At 41.5% G+C, this 16,107-nt stretch overlaps 1 protein-coding gene and 1 long non-coding RNA gene across 2 annotated transcripts in view; one reads left to right on the forward strand and one right to left on the reverse strand.

The window, feature by feature from the left end:
• The first annotated feature begins 3,482 nt into the window (after window positions 1-3,482).
• LOC112557170 lies at window positions 3,483-6,658 on the forward strand. Its single transcript, XR_003097910.1, has 2 exons — window positions 3,483-4,584; window positions 6,269-6,658. It is a non-coding gene; the product is annotated as an uncharacterized LOC112557170 (long non-coding RNA).
• A 3,003-nt stretch (window positions 6,659-9,661) lies between these two features.
• Window positions 9,662-16,107, reverse strand: part of LOC112557654 — a 28,421-nt gene continuing 21,975 nt past the window's right edge. Inside the window, exon 3 of the mRNA XM_025227643.1 lies at window positions 9,662-11,722. Within this exon, the coding sequence (XP_025083428.1) occupies window positions 11,328-11,722 (395 nt within the window). The 3' untranslated portion in view covers window positions 9,662-11,327. The remainder of the gene's footprint in view (window positions 11,723-16,107) is intronic.

Consider the following 16,107-nt stretch of genomic DNA (forward strand, 5'->3'; position numbering starts at 1 on the left):
AGGAGTTAGTCAGGAACTGCATGGAGATATGCGACGAGTGTGTCGCTGCCTTGCGTGGACTCGGTTTGACGGAGAGATTTGTTTATCTTTACCAGTCATCAGATAAACATAACCACGTCTCTGTCCACAAAAAGTTGTAACAATATAGTAATGATGTTAAACATTTTTATGATTTGTTATCTCATGTGGAAATATTATTTTGTGGGGAATTTTGGGGAAGGGAGGAGGGTCGAGGGAAGATAGGCTGCAGTCGAGTGTTTATAATCACTATGTTGGTTATATTTCATCCTTTTTCACTCCACATATCGTCATTGTGACATAATTACAGTTGTAACGAATGTAGCTATACCTAAATTTGAAACTTTGTGCTGCTACCTGTACCTTCTGTCGTGACATTAATGATCTTTATTATGGCACTATTAAAAAATTAAGTGCATGTCGTTAATTACCAAGGGGTTAATGATGTAATGTTAGAGGCTTGCTAGCTATTTGCAATTATGGTTGCAAAAACTTTCATGACAAGAAAAATTTTGATATAGACCTTCACCATCGATAAACATTTTCAGAACTATAGCAGCGTCATTGTGAGTGGACAGCATTATCAAAGTGTGTACAAACAGCTAAGTAGCTTGTACGAAAGAGGTATCATCTTTGCTTGTATTGTCACTGTAAAATTGTTTTCGTACAATTTGTGGTCTGAGACATAGACCAAGCACCGACAGGGATGGTAGGTGTGTGTCTGGGGTTGACTTAAAAGTAGCCCGCCTTCTATATACGATCGGACGAGGCCGTGTAGTTTTTTTTTTTTCCCCCAACTGACCGACTTTTTTCCATACAAGACTTGGACATATAAATAGCCAGCTTCTGTATTGACCTGGTGGGTTTGTTTTGTAGGCGAATTAATGTCTATCTATAACGTCTTCAGGTTTCATTTAGTTTGGTTTATACTTATCTGCACATTGCTCTGAATGCTAATAATTTTTAAATGTGTGTGTGTTGGTTGTGAAATCTGTTTGAACCACCTATTCTTTTTTGGGGAGAAGACTTTCAAAATCCTTGTCAATTAGGTCTTTTTCTGTTTTGATTGGCACCGAATAAAGTTTAGGTGGATAACACGCTTTACTGTTTTGCGAATTTCAAGCAACGAGAATGAAGGGAGAAGTAAAGAGAGCAAAACTAAATTTACTGTTGATTTGATGAGGCAGATCTTATGGAATTTTTCTCTCTGCCAGCAATACTGGTGTGCAAGTGGCGTGTACTGCAGACTTCTAATCCAGGGAGACAAACCTCCCGCTGTTTGCAGGCGGGGGCGACTCGACCACTTGCTAACTCGAGCATCGGCTTGAGACGAGTCGACCATTGTCAAGAATCAACAACCACTTAAGACAACTGTTGCTACGAGAAGACTAATCTCCATTAACGTTATTTATCATAAAGTATTCGATATTCACTTCAGTTTAGTAGAAAATACCTACAAACATACACATTAGAGCATTATACTTGTTGAATACGTCTGTAGTGTGTATCTGTGTATGTGTGTGTGTGTGCAAATATACAAGCACTAGAAATCACACAAGTTTATTCTTTCTAGTTAGTAAAGTAAAGTGCATTCAGCCAAAGCAAATGTTAATCAAATTATTTAGGGACATGGAATTATAGCAATTATTCACATCGCCATTGAAAACTGTGAACAAGTTATTAAATACTTCGAAATTAAAGAGAAATAACTTTCAAAGTTTCAAATGAACTTGCTTGAAAGATTTGCATTGTATAGTGTGTCAACTACAGGTTAAATCTGTCTGGCCATTAATGATTCGGCCATATCTGCTCTGGAGAAGAGCAGGATGTTGATGTGTTGGTGGATTGCATTGCACTCCACTCTGGTTTGGAATGTCCATTGTATCCGGTTTTTGACATTCAGAAGTGTTTAGATCATCTGGTAACTAACTTGAAAACTCTGTTGCTGTGACCTCGGGTGTGTGAGGCGTGTGGATCTCGTGGGACCTGATGGTAGCTGCTATGTCTTTGCTTTTCTGGGGTGTTTTTAGAGATTTCTCTAAGTGGTCTCACAGTGGCTCCAGGTGTTTGTTGAAGCCTGACCCAGACCATCTAGCTAGTTCTTGAGAACTTGTTTGGTGCGGTGAGCTTTGTTAAAGTCTTTTTTTTTTTCTTTTGACTTCTCATTTACTTTGAAGTCCTCTTGCTTTGGGTTGATCAATGTTGACGTTATCATGGGAACGGCACTCTTCAGTCTTCTTATCAGGAGTTCTGCTGGACTTTTTTCGCATTGAAGTGGTGTTGACCAGTTCACATGGCCATAGATGGGTCTTCAGCTTTCTTGAACCGACTATTGATGGTCTGTTTAACTCTCAGCTTTCCCGTAATCTTGCTGGTGGTATGTTGGAAGCTGTAGTGCTGGGCAAACTCAGCAAACTGCTTGCTTGAAAACTTGGGGCCATTGCCTGATGTCACCGTCTCAGGGATTCCGTGTCGACAGAAGATGCTCTTGTTATATTCAATGACTGCAGACGTGGTGGATATCAGCAACGCTACCTCAATTGTTTGTACATTTGTTGTGAAATATTTTTGTGGCTGTTGCTACTCCATGTCAATAATAAACCGTCTTTGTTTCCTTGTGCGCTCAAAACCGTCGATGTCAATTAAAACCGATGACATCATCTGATAACGATTCGTGAAGCAATTGTTTGTCTCTTAACACGAATACATCTCTCGACATTTGTTGAAAATACAACTTTACGCTATAAGCTGGAATGCAGGTAAATATCGTTGTATACTTTAGAAATCTACAGTCTAAAGACAACCCACCTTACGCGAAACAGCATTGCACCACCAGAAAAAAAAAAAATTTTGCCCCAACGGTAAACAGTTCAAAATGTTCTAAAATGTGTAGATCCCACTTTGACTCATGTTGAATACCTCTGGAACTCTGGCACGCATGCGCGTGTGTGTGTGTGTGTGGCTCAAAATCACACAAGTTAACTCCTTTCAGTCATTAAACCCAAACAAATATGAATCAAAACATTTAGAGATACTGATATAACAATAACTCCACAAGACTGACTACAGCAACATCAGATGTGAAAATTAATTAATTAACTATTAATTAGACTTGTTATTTATTTTACGGTTGCCGGCGACACCGCAACCTTAAGCTCAACTGTTTGGTTGGGTCTATCTTTGCTTGTATGAATAAATGATTGTTCATAATTTATAAATTTATCTATGGATGTGTCTATTATGAATTTATATGCACCCTATGTGTGTATTTGAATACGCGTGTGAACATATGTAGGTATGTAATTATCCCGATAAGTGTCAGGAAGTGGAATAAAGTGCTTCTCCATCAAAAAATGTCAAATGTCATTGGATTTGTAAAAGGCTACTGAAGCCGTGAGACCGTGCGGCCTGTTGAGAACTTGCCAGTGAACTATAAAGTCACGCAGAATGTCAGGCACACTGGCATTTGTCTGCAGGAGCAAATTCCCAGCAAGACTCAAGCTTGGCGCCTACGCAGGTTCCCTGGAGTCGCCTGAGGGCGAGCAGCTCCTCCACTGGTGTGCAGTGGGAACACGAACTTGCATTGCTGGACTGCTGACAGACGGTCTTTTCCAGTCAACTGCTCAAAACGAGGAATCAGACGATATAACTTCTGGTTTATTCACATTTCAGATTAACTACTAAAAACGAGGCATTCGACGACATAGCTTCCGGTTTATTCACATTCTTTATTATGGCTCGCCGAGAGTAACAGCGGATCACTTAGCAAGAGGCTGTGTTGGTCTTGGCAGAGAGACAGCAGTCCACCTATACACGTCCATGGTGGGAGTAATGTGGTGTACTTCGCTATCGGTGTAAGGAGGTAGTCTTGCTGACATCCACCACTTCTCAAAGGTCATTGAATATATCATGTTTCAAAAACCACGGTAACAGGGAAGAATTTTCCGACTTCCATAAAGGTTTGCAGTTATAAAGAACGGTATGACGGTAATCCGAGGAGAACAAAATCGCTCCAAAGATAGTAGTCGTCGTCGTCGTCGTCACCATCCTCCTACTCCTCCTCATCATCATCTACAACAACAATAATAATGAATATAGCTTTCCTGCACCGACAGTAGGTAGTAAACCGGCAAAAGACGGCATGCGACTCATTGTAAATTTAAATTATCATATCTATCATACCGTGGTTCTACAGTTTTCTACAGAAGTATTTTAATATGTTGTCAAGATGGCCGTCCTGATTTAATCGTGTGCTTGGACTCGTCGCTTGCAAATTAATGGTTAAGTTAGTTGAGCTAACAATCCGCATTTATGGCATTTTCTGCCTCCTGTACACAAAGAAATAAGTGTAAGGGTGATTAACCAGCTGTGTGAGAGGAGGTAGGGAGAGGAGGGGTGTAGGGAGATGTTGTAGATAGGGCAGTGCTCAAAAGCAGACTATATTTTCGCTGTAAAGTGACTGCAGAGATACATTCGCCAAAAGACTGATACCCGCAGACTGCTTTGGATATTACTTCTCGCAAAAGTCTGTCAGTCATTTCTTTCTGCAGGGACAGCTTCACCATGGTGAGTGGCTCATTGAGACTAAACTTTTTGTTTTCAGTCTAGTTGTCATATCGTTTCTTCCCTTCGTCTCTCTTGTTTTTCTTTGAGGGTAAGTCAAACCGTCGAGGTAAAGTATGTCCACCGTTGTTGTAAGTGTCAAGTTTATTGTTATACTTTCAATGATACAAACAATTTCAAGGGTTCTATTAGTGTCAGTAGTATGCTTAGTGTCCTTGGTCTCATCGAGGGTTTAAATTTCTTGTCTTCTATTTGGTGTTTTCTTGTCCTTTTTTATTACTGTGCTACAAATCAGATTTTCTGTTTTTCCCTTTCTTCATTCAGTTTTCCCTGTCTCAGTTCATTCTAGGCACTGTCGTTGTTGCAGCAGTATTTTCGCTCAAGATCTTCTACATGTCAGTTTTCTATGCATATTTGTCGACTTTTGTATGTTACATCACAAAACAGATGAGTATTCATTTAAGTTGATTGACTGCCTCTTCGATAATTTAAGTTTTGATACTTGATTTAGCTAAAAAAGACAATTTGGAAACGGGACTATAAGTGTTCAACACGTTGACGTCAAGCGTGGATTTCTGAAAGACCAACCCGAATGGTTTGCGTGTTTTTGCAGACATTGGTATATATCGGTGATATAAAACTAACCTGTAAATATCAGCTTCCAAAAGCCCTCTGTTAGTTGATTATCCGCTAGCCAGAACGCGTGACAATGTGTTTTTCAGAACCACGAGAAATGTAGACTGTCAGCGTCCGAATAATCCAAACTGTCTCTCATTCTCTTTATGATTGGCGTTGACTGCAGGCAATGCTGTGAATGGTGTACCAAGGTGACGTAGTACACTGTTACGGCACTCGTTGATAGCAGGTGCGAATCGTAGCGGATAATTAATTAACGGATGGATTTTGGAGCCTGACATTTACAGGTTAGGTTTATATCGCCTATATTTACTGATATCTGAAAAAACACAAACCATTCAGGCTGGTCTTTTAACAAAGATGGGTAAACACCTGATGACAGGCTGACATTTACAATGTTTGTGATGGCAAGGAAGTAAAATATCTAAGCACAAAGAAGAAGGCTTGTGGGTATTGGGTCTAACTGGCAAGTTGTTGGCTTTCAGAATAATCGCCTCTATTTCGGTGTCAGAGACTGCTCGAACTTTGGTCGAAGACCATCCCCGAAGAATATCACAAGAGATGCTGTCAGGCACCGATATCGAGTCCAAGGATGATTAAATGTCTGAAATCTCGTTAGCAAAATAATCACAGAACACTTGAGGCAGCTGTGAAGCAGGATAGGCAATGGGCAGCGGCATTGCCTTGCTCATTCCAGTCATTCGATTGCATATGTCAAAAAGTGTTCTGGAGGAGAAGCAATTAATTATTTGAACCTGACGATATGATGTATTGGCCATGTTGACACATTTTGCAACGCCTCGCTTGGCGGCTTTATAAATGTCTTTGTGGATGGCAAGTCCAGTCCAGAGGGTGGCTGGGGTAGCGCCATCTGCAGTTGTGCTTTAAAATGTTACCCTTTCATTAAAAGTTCACGTGAAGACTTGATGATGATGACCAAAGCACTTTTTTTTTCGTGTCCTTCTGGAGGTCAGTACAAGATAGGCTGTTCATCTTAAGGATCAAGAGGTTTGGGTTATATGTATTCTAATGGCTCTTAATTCCGTTACAGCTAAAGAACTTGGCCAAGGTAGTGGCATTCCTAATGACGTGGCACCTGCTGGTGGCGCAGAAATCACCGTTGGAGAACCCTGACTGCTATCTTTGTCACAGAGCGTGCGAGATCAGTGAATGCGTCTGCAAAAACGAGTGCATCCATGGAACAGGGAACGACTGCAGAGGGCTGACGAGGGTACAATTACTACTCGTGAGCATGTTTGTGTCATCGCTGCAAGCATACGACTAGCAAGTGCTATAAAGACTGCACACCTGTCTGCTAGAAGACTAGGAAGACCAGGTTATGAACGAGATCCTGAAACAAAACCTTAGCCACATAACTTACGAAATCAATCATACTGGTTTCAGAATAAAACGAATGATTAAATAAACAAATAAAAATGTAGGGTTTTCTGCTTTTTGACTTTAACTTTTTGTGATACAGATTTACTGGTACTCTGTTCAGGTGCTCAAGGGACTGGTTGGGTGCAAAACTTTCTTTTTATGATTAAGTACAAGTTCCCAGTAGGTAGTACCGCTCTTCAGTTCTTGCTGCTGGTGGGAGCATTGGTGGTGAGAGAATTTTCTTTCTTCAAATGGGTGAAAACTCATGCCATTCAGATTCCGCCTGTGAATGGTAAATCTTTTAGAGTAGAGAGGTGGAAACGTGAGTGGTCTTCGGTGGAGCCAACTGAGATATTTAAATGTTATTTTGTAGCTATTTTCTCCTAAATGTTTTAATTTACAAAAATGAAGATAACAACATCCTAGTGAACGTTTAGTTTCAGCTATCATTACAAGGATTAGCAACTTCTTCATCTGCATCCGTTCACTTAGCTCTCCTCTCCAGACAATGACAGCCAAGTCAGGACTGCTAGCTAAAGGTGACCTGACACGACTTAAGTCAGATAAAAAGATTGCCTGATAGTCTGGCGGTCAGAGGATAAACAACTCAGCTTTGCTAGACACGAATAAAACCTTTTTTTTTTTTCATTCTTGGTTCGACCTCTTTACCACTGCATAACGAAGAATACGTTGCTAGTGGTAGTGATTGTTTTGGAGAGAGATAAAGTCTGTTGCAGACAGTCAGACTTGTTGCAGATTGCCTGTGACGTGTGCTGCAGCCTTAAGCTGTGACGTGGCATCCACAGGTCTGCAGGGAGTCGTGATGGCCGACAGCATCGCCGGTATGACGCTTCAATTATTGATCTTTTTTCCCCTTTGTGGAAGCCGCCAAACGATGCGGGGAAGGCTGGCGGGTGATGTATGGATGTTGGTGCATTGATTCTAATATGTTTGTAGTTTGCGAAGAATGCTTGCTGTGCAGCAAAGGGGAGGACCTGCGTAGGCGGGCACAGATCGTCGGGAGTTGGAATAGAAGTAGAAGCTGGGGTAGGACATTTCTTTATGACAGTTTCTGAAGGTGGAACGGTTGAGCTGTCTTGCGTGTTGTTGGCGTCTTTATTCTGTTTTTCACACACACACACACACACAGTCGCACTTGTAAATCCGGGCTGCAAATTCTCAAAAAGCACCCCGCCAAACCTTTTTAACATTCCATACACAGGTAGCTTAAATTGCCCGAGTTTTAGTCTACCTGTCCTGACGGTGAGGCTCTGTTGCAGTGATGGGACTGACAGAACCGAGAGTTTTCTCGTCTTGTTTTGCCAGCCATTCGAACAACAGCCCAACGAGCAGGACTTTCGTTTTTTCCGATTGCACTGCACTTAAGCCTCATAACAAATATTAGTCCAGTGAATGATAGTCAAATCAAATTCCCAAAAGGGAATCGTTATCATCTTTATAATGTGGGACCGAGTATTCAATTTTCTTATTTTTATAGGAATGTATTTCACTGTCAACATCAGAAATTCAGTCTCCCTCTCTCTCCATCTCTCTCTCACACACACGCACGGACGTAGACAACACAGCTCCTAGGTTGAAATCGTTCACACGGACATATACACATTCGTATTCATTCTTTTCGTCCAATTCCATCCAGTGTACATAACATTCTTGAATAAAAACAACAGCGCGTGTGACAGAAAGCACGCCATTTTATTCGCCACCACATGCAGACTAAAGACGGCACGCCAACAAAAAAAAAAAAAAAATAAAAATAAAAAATCAAAAACAAACAAAAAACAGCGACTTAGCAACAAGCATGGAGCACTGTTTACTGTCAAGCCATTTTTTGTTTTTGTTTTCTCAGCCTCCTTTAACGATTGGAGCTTTGCACACAAAGCGTAATGAGGGATGCGGCAGAGGGCAAGATCAGTTTTTGTTGTGAGGATTGCAGCCTGGTCCAGGCTGGTGGTTGGTTCTCTGTGCTGCTAGGTGATGCACTTTAGAACGGTATATTGTTCAAAAAACAATACTTGCAGTTATTAAAAAAAATTGTTCTCCATGTCCAGCATGGAAATTTTCCTGGCAGGTCAGCCACGTGACTAGAGCGAGCGATTCCAGTGATTTTAGAAATTTTGGAAAATTTAGAAAATCAGCCACAGCATCAATCAGTTCACACGCATACAAACTCGCATAAAAAAGCTAGAAGGAAAATGTAGGCATCAGAGAGGTAGTATTGAAAGGAAGGGAGAAAAAATATCAAATATTTCCGAGCAAAAAAATGCTGACTGTAAATACCTTTCCATGATAAATGTTTTTCCAAAACCCCGACAAAACCTTTAAAAACGAAATTCAAGTAGATTCCATTGTGGGTCGAATAGTGTTAGGAACTCAAGAGGGAACTAGGTGAAGGGGGAGGGGAAGAAAAAGTGAGCATTGTTTATTCTTCACGGTCTGTTTGCTTTTGAACGTACGTTGCTGTGCTTCTGCTCGACATCTTCTTCAAACAGAGTTTTTTTAACGGCTCTTGTAACACCAAGGCGTCAGCAAATAATTTGACATTGCTTCTTCCATTGCACCGTTAGCAGCCAAGCTGACCAACCGAGATGTACATAAATAAAAAATATAACAATAACAAACGGTTATACTGATCACTAGAAATTAAAGGAAAAAATATGAACGCAAAATAATTTTAAGTCCATTACCGACTAGAAGTAAAGGAAGGCTAAGGTCTAGAATCACAAAGGTACAGAAAATACTACAATAACTCTAGGATCAGCATACAATTCCATGGACCATCATGATCAACTGTTTCAATTAACTGCTGAAGACATTACTGACAACGATATGTCTTTAGCTGAGAAAGTAAGAGAGAAAACGATAACATTTAAGACGTTTTAAAAGTTAGCATGTACCAAGAACGATAAATGATTGTTCATTATAATACGTTATATGTCCATTATAAGAATAATGCAAGATATGAGTTTACGTGAAAAAGGCCTTTACATCAGTCTGTTAGTCTGTCTGTCTCTTGTGTATGCATGTTACTATGATAATATCAACGTTTGTTGAACAAATGTTTTATTAGAACATTCTGGAAACAAACATTTTGGAAGGGATACAATAATTGATGACAACGAAGACATCTAAGCTTGCCATAAGGATCAGCCATCAGACCATCCAATAAAATCACGTGACCGTCCGAGGTAGATCCAGATGCGGCCTCCAGGGGACAGAAGCACCACACACTTGTCGTTAGGTGGAGCCAGTTGACGATAATAACAATAAGTACAGCAGAAGAAAGCGATAGCTATTTGCCTTCCTCACCCCGTCCTTCCGTTCTTCCTTCCTTCATTCAGTTCGGCAACCTACAAAGCCTGATGCAGATTATTATAAAGAGAATATAGAAGGCGAACACACACAGAGGGAGGAGAGAAATAGACAAATAAACAAATTATTAATTTGTCAAAATCTTTAAAAAAAAGGACTAAAAGATTAATAATCAAATCAAAGTAGAGAACAAACTTGATAACTTGAACGATCAATGAAACGAAGGAACAAGACAATGAACGAAGAACCACAGGCGCGCCAGTGACGAATGAAAGGTTGTAAGCAGGCTACTGTACTGCGACACGTCACCCTGTAGCATGTTCACTGCAAGATACGAGTGTGCGTACACTCATGTGAACAGAGGTATGCAGTGTAGTTCAGTTCGTGTGTACGTTGCTTCCATAGAGCGCAGCAGCCTGGTTCAGTGAACAAACACCATCGAAACATCACTTTGGTTCGTCAAGTAACATCGAGGTTTGAGAATGTGTCACGTGACTTTCCCTGCTAATTATACAAAGTCGATAAATAACGGAAATAATAGAATCAGCAGCTCACAGTTGGCTAATAACTTTTGGGTTGTTCTCAAGGTCCTTGGCCTCGACTCAACCAAAAACAACCAGCCGTGCAGCTACTAAATCATTTAGTCAGTCTGTCAGAGGGATGCCTCCTTTAAAGGACTAGTGGGGTACACAAATTTTATTATGATAGGGTAAAGGTCAACGAAAAAAAAGTATGCTATTTAAAAATATTATTTCCTCAAATTTTGGTGAATAGTTCCCCTCCTCACCTCCTTCCGTTCTCGAAATACAAACATCACCATGCGCAGAAAGAGGAGAACAACACAGACATGTCAAGATGATGGATACGTTTACACTGTGAAGGTCTCAGTCAGTAGAAGAGCTGGCACCAAATATTAATTAGGTGTACAAACGTAACCGACTTCTATGAATGATGAAGTTTGTATGCGCGCATCTCGAGAATGGCGGTTTTGGGAACGGTAAGGGGTGTATTCTCTCAGACTTTGAGAAATAATCTCTTGCACTGAGCTTTACTCAGGACTACAAAAAATTTCATCCCCACTAACCCTTTAAGCAGCTATGAAAATGACCTTTTTTATGTTGACGACACTACCCTTGGGAAAAAATATGCATTCGACTGACAGAGGTCTCTGATTTTTCTCTCTTTTTGGGCGTCTGATTCATTGAGAAAACCATCGTTAAAAAGAAAAAAAAAATTTTCTTGTCGCGTTTGTGGAAGAAGTGAAAGTTTCACACCCCTGCCACTCTTCTCCTATCTTTCTGTCTTGTTTGCGCACGCGCAGTCATCGAACAGGGAGACAACTTTAGTAACCTGCACGTCATCTCTCTAGTCCTCCAGAATGATGACTCCATCAACCTCCGTCAGCTGGCCAGCCAGTGGAAGTCCGCCACAAGGGCTGATAGCGCTGTGGCCATGAAGACAGCCACAAAGATGGTCAGAGCCGATGCCCGCGTGGTGGCGAGGGCAGAGACGGGCTTGAGACATCGGTCGTAGATGAAGCCGTCCGCCGGCCGGCACACGTGCTCCTTCTCGCAGCAATCGGCGTTGGTCATGCACATCTTCCAGAAGGGTGAGCAGCAATTATAGTACTTGCCGCACACCAGGTCGTCGCGGCAATGATAGTCAAAGACACAGGGCTCTCCCAGCGAGCTGTGACGACACCGGAAGTCTGTCCCCTCGTGCGCGCGGAAGCAGGAGCCGCTGCAGCACTCGTCGTCCCTGCCACAGCCTTCGTTGGACCAGCTGCACGACAAAGCTGCAACAGTCAACACCAAAGATCATCGTGAGTTTCTCTGACTAAACTAAACATTCTACCGATGTGCATCCTCCTCCTCCTCCTCCTCCTCCTCATCATCATCATCATCATCATCATCAAGAAAAATATTAACGATATCAGACACACACACACATACGACATTGTTTTAAAATCCAAATGTTCATTGAGGTTCGCAGCTGCAACACTTCAAGTCTATCAGTGTGCCCCCACATCGACCCAGCAGAAAATAGAAAGTAAGCAAGTCAAGGGAGAATATAAAAGATATAAAAAGAGAGAAGAAAACAAATACAGAATAGCATAATGCAGGGCTTCTGCTAAGGCTAAATTCTTTGGGGTCCCAGGGACCCCTTCTTCATATTTTTAAGGGGTCCCTGTTCTTCGCCCAAATTTGAATGGGACCCCAATGACGAAAATTGAAGGGGTCCTCCGAACTTTTAATGCGTACTGTACGCAATTTTTTGCGTAAGCAGGAGCCCTGGCATAATGGACAGAACAAGAAATTGGGGAGGAAGGAAAGTAGTCACAGAGAAAGAAAGAATAATAAATATAATGAAGAAAAAAGAAAAAGGAAGGGACAAGAAAGCAAAGAAAATAAAAACGAAGGCTAACGGAAAAACAATCTGAAAGGGAGAAAGAAAGGGGACTAAGAACACACGACACCAGATTATACAGGGGATAAAATAAGAAATAAAAGCACTATTTTACTTAAAATTCCCGGAGAACCGAGAAAACTACAATTCTATAGCAACATTCCCATTATTTCGTCTATTCTGCCTATCCCGTCGAAACTAATTAAAAAAGATCGACGGTTGTTTTGTCATGAAACTCCAAAATAAATTAAAAATAATGGTATGTTTGCACGAAGGACGAACTAATTTCTAGACAGGGACAGCCCCTGGAGATGGAATGACGTCATTGGGAGCCATAAATAAACCAGCCAATCGTTGTGTCCGACATGCACGCGATCTGTAAAGCAGAGATTTCTGTTCGCATCCCCCTCTCGTCGGCAATTTATTTTCGGCGGTAGAAATGTATTCTTTCCACGCATAAAACCCATTTGTATCGTTTTCCAGCGAGAGTAAATCAATGTCGGACTTGACAGAAAGGCGTCAGAAAGGAGGATCAGTAGTGAATTCCGGTCTGAAGTAATGACGCAAGCTCCTGTCCGAAATTATCTGACGTCCATACATCCTGTCCCCGGATGTTACGAATCTTTTGTTACCCGAATGGCCGACTATGTTCACACCGACCGTTCTTAGCACATTATCATATACATACTAACGTGAACACTAGCAAGAACATCAAAAGACAGAGAGGAAATTTTAGCCGATTTTTTTTTTTTTTTGAGAAACAACAATTATTCCTTGAAAGGTCTTGGAGGTGTGTATGGGGAGTGACACCTCGAATAAAGAACTAGACGTGGATAGAGACGACAAACAGATGACAGCTTTTCTTAACTAAGTTGTTACCCATGTATGGCCTTCCAGCGCTAGCGAAATTCAATCAAGCGATGTTGGGGCTCATTAGAAAGTCATCCTTTTCTTCGTTGCCAAGGAGGACCAAAGAGAGGGTGTCCACGTGACAGCGGAGCAGGGCCGTCAGTTTGTCAACACGAGCGCGTGCAAAATCCGTTTAGAGTGCGCTGTAATTTTATGAGGACTGGACGACAAGGACTTGGTCGCTGCTGGGGTCTAGTCTCCTGGGAGACTTTGTACCAGGCTGACAAGTTGAACAGGAATTCACTGCTAACGAACCTCCTCCCTCCATCTTCCCAACCTTCCTCCCTGCAGGGCAGCAGACTATACAGACTGAATAAGCCATCTAGACACTGCTTCTGGGCGGACAGCAAACGAAGACATGTTGACAACAAGAGAAGGTTTTGGTCGGTTTATTAGATAACGATTGTGACGAGTTCCTGTCAATAACGAAGTTAGTATATGCAGAGGGGATGGAATGAGAGGCAAAAACCGTCAACATATAGTACTCATTCATTTTCAAATATATTTTAACATTATTAATGTGATTGTATGATTCCTGCCATCTACACAACTTGTCGTCATTTTAATTTGTCTATATTTAATGAATAAATATAGCAAAAACTTACATGTTGTACCTCCTGATTCATCCACACACACACACACACGCAGAGGGGGCGGGATAGAGACAGAGAGGACAGAGAGGGGGGATAGAGAGAATTGAAAAAAGAGAGGTGGGCGGAAATCTCCATGCCATCAGCAATGTCGCAGCCATGGGGTGGACGGGTAGATTACGCCCGTGGTTTCACAGTCTGTCAACTTTACTCAGCCGACAGTCATCATGCGCCGGATTTACGAGTTGCTTTATTCGCCACGCGTGTTTTATGCATGAACCTTTTACACAACATTTTCGATACTTAGCCAGCGGGGTAGTAATACGGCAAGGGAAGGGGGAGAGAGAGAGGGGAGAAGAGAAGAGGACGTGGGTGAAGAGAGTAAGCGAGAGAGAGACAGAGATGTAGGGGGAAGAAGGAAATGATGAAAAGAGAAATGATAGAGGAATGACAAAGAAATAAAAACGAAAACATGTGTATGTGTGTGCACGTAAGAGAGAGAGAGAGAGAGAAGAAGGAAAGGAAAATGACAAAATGCACGAAAATTGTGATATTCATAGTTTTTTTGTTTTGTTTATTCTGTTCACGATGATAACATAAATAATAGATTGAATGAATAAATAAATAAAATTCTTCCGCCTTTCTAAAATGAGAAAACCTGTTGCAGCTCCATAAAGCGCTGAGTGTATTCAGCAGCAACATTGAAGCTGAAATCGATGAACTTTCCAGCTGCGAACCTGTCGCCTCCATATCCGAGCTTTGTGTGAGCGGGCAGTGCGTTTGTGTGCTTGTGTGTGTGTGTGCGTTTGTGTGTGTGCGTTTGTGTGTGTGTGTGTTTGTGTGTGTGTGTGTGTGTGTGTGTGTGTACGCGTGCGCCTGCATGCAAGCACACTCATGACGTCACTCCTACCCAAACCAGCGTTTTTCAGGACATGGGAAATTTTTCTCATTTTTATTTATCAAGGTGTCTTCGTGAGCCGACTAATCTTAGCGTGCAGAAGGCCAAGGTCCCTGCCGACAGGTGCGATCTATTTTCCACGAATGCGTGTCTGCATGCGAGATCGAAGCAGGCCTCAAATGAAATAAAAATGGCGACGGATTCAGCAGATGCAGGCAATACTCGACATCTGAAGGACTACAACAACGACGACGACGATGACGACGATGATAATGATAATGATTCTTTGAGCATGTTTTTTGTAATAACAATAAGAAGGAAAACAACAAATAGCAGCAGGTGGTGCTTAAATTTTAGCATAACTTACGTAAACACAGTGATAACAATTAAAAATAAAACTTATTTATCAATTTACGCGAATGCGCAGTCTGCTGGTGTACGAGGCGTGTATGTAACTGACACCGCCATTAATTAATTGGAGCTCCACTAATCACGTCAGGTGCAAAATCAACTCACGAACTGTACACGTGATCAAACTGCGTAGCTCTTATTCAGTCGGACTAAACTCGACTCACACGACAACAACTGTGCTCCAGCGGATCTCTCTTTTTTTCAAGTTAAATGTCAGATATTTCCATGTTATCGTCAGATGTCATATTTCCATAAAATAAAACCCGCCAAAAATAACAAAACATCATAAAATCGTTCAGCACGAACAGCATGTCTACAATGTTTATAGGTGAGGTTTGGAAAAAGGTTTTACACGTTGGCTTCGTGGTGTTCCTTCATTTTGTTCGGCCTTGCCACACTTGAATAGAAGGAAAGGAAATAATGATAAAAAAAGATGATGAAAAGAATTGGTACTAGGGGTCATTGGGTAGGTGGGTAGACATGGAGATGAAGGTGGGAAGCAGGCAAGGTGAGAGATACAGGTAAATCTGTTAGGAAAGTGCCATCTGATGTAAGTTTATGGGGATCTGGTAACGCACTCTCTTCCAAATGATCTTCGGACATCAAGAACGAATCCACGATGATGCGATCGTCCTTTACGACTGCAGAGTCATCGCTCTGTGATGTCAGGATGAAAAGACGGATGAAGTATGAAGTCAGCGGTCAAGAAAACAAAGTAAAAAAAAAAAAAAAAAAAAAAAAAACCACAGACGCAGACGCAGGAACTACTGCGTAAAATGAACAACTATGCTTTGCTTTGCCAAAAATCAACATGTACATTGAGCAGATGCGGCTACAAATCTTTGTCACAGCGAACACAACATAAAAGTGAACAACAACGAATCGTCATCTTTTCAGTTCAAGCCTTGCATAGTGAGAAGACACCCGCCTTCCCATATAGCTCACAAATAAACATGAAAATGGTTC

Source organism: Pomacea canaliculata, linkage group LG2, assembly GCF_003073045.1.
Source record: "Pomacea canaliculata isolate SZHN2017 linkage group LG2, ASM307304v1, whole genome shotgun sequence".
Classification (NCBI taxonomy): domain Eukaryota; kingdom Metazoa; phylum Mollusca; class Gastropoda; order Architaenioglossa; family Ampullariidae; genus Pomacea; species Pomacea canaliculata.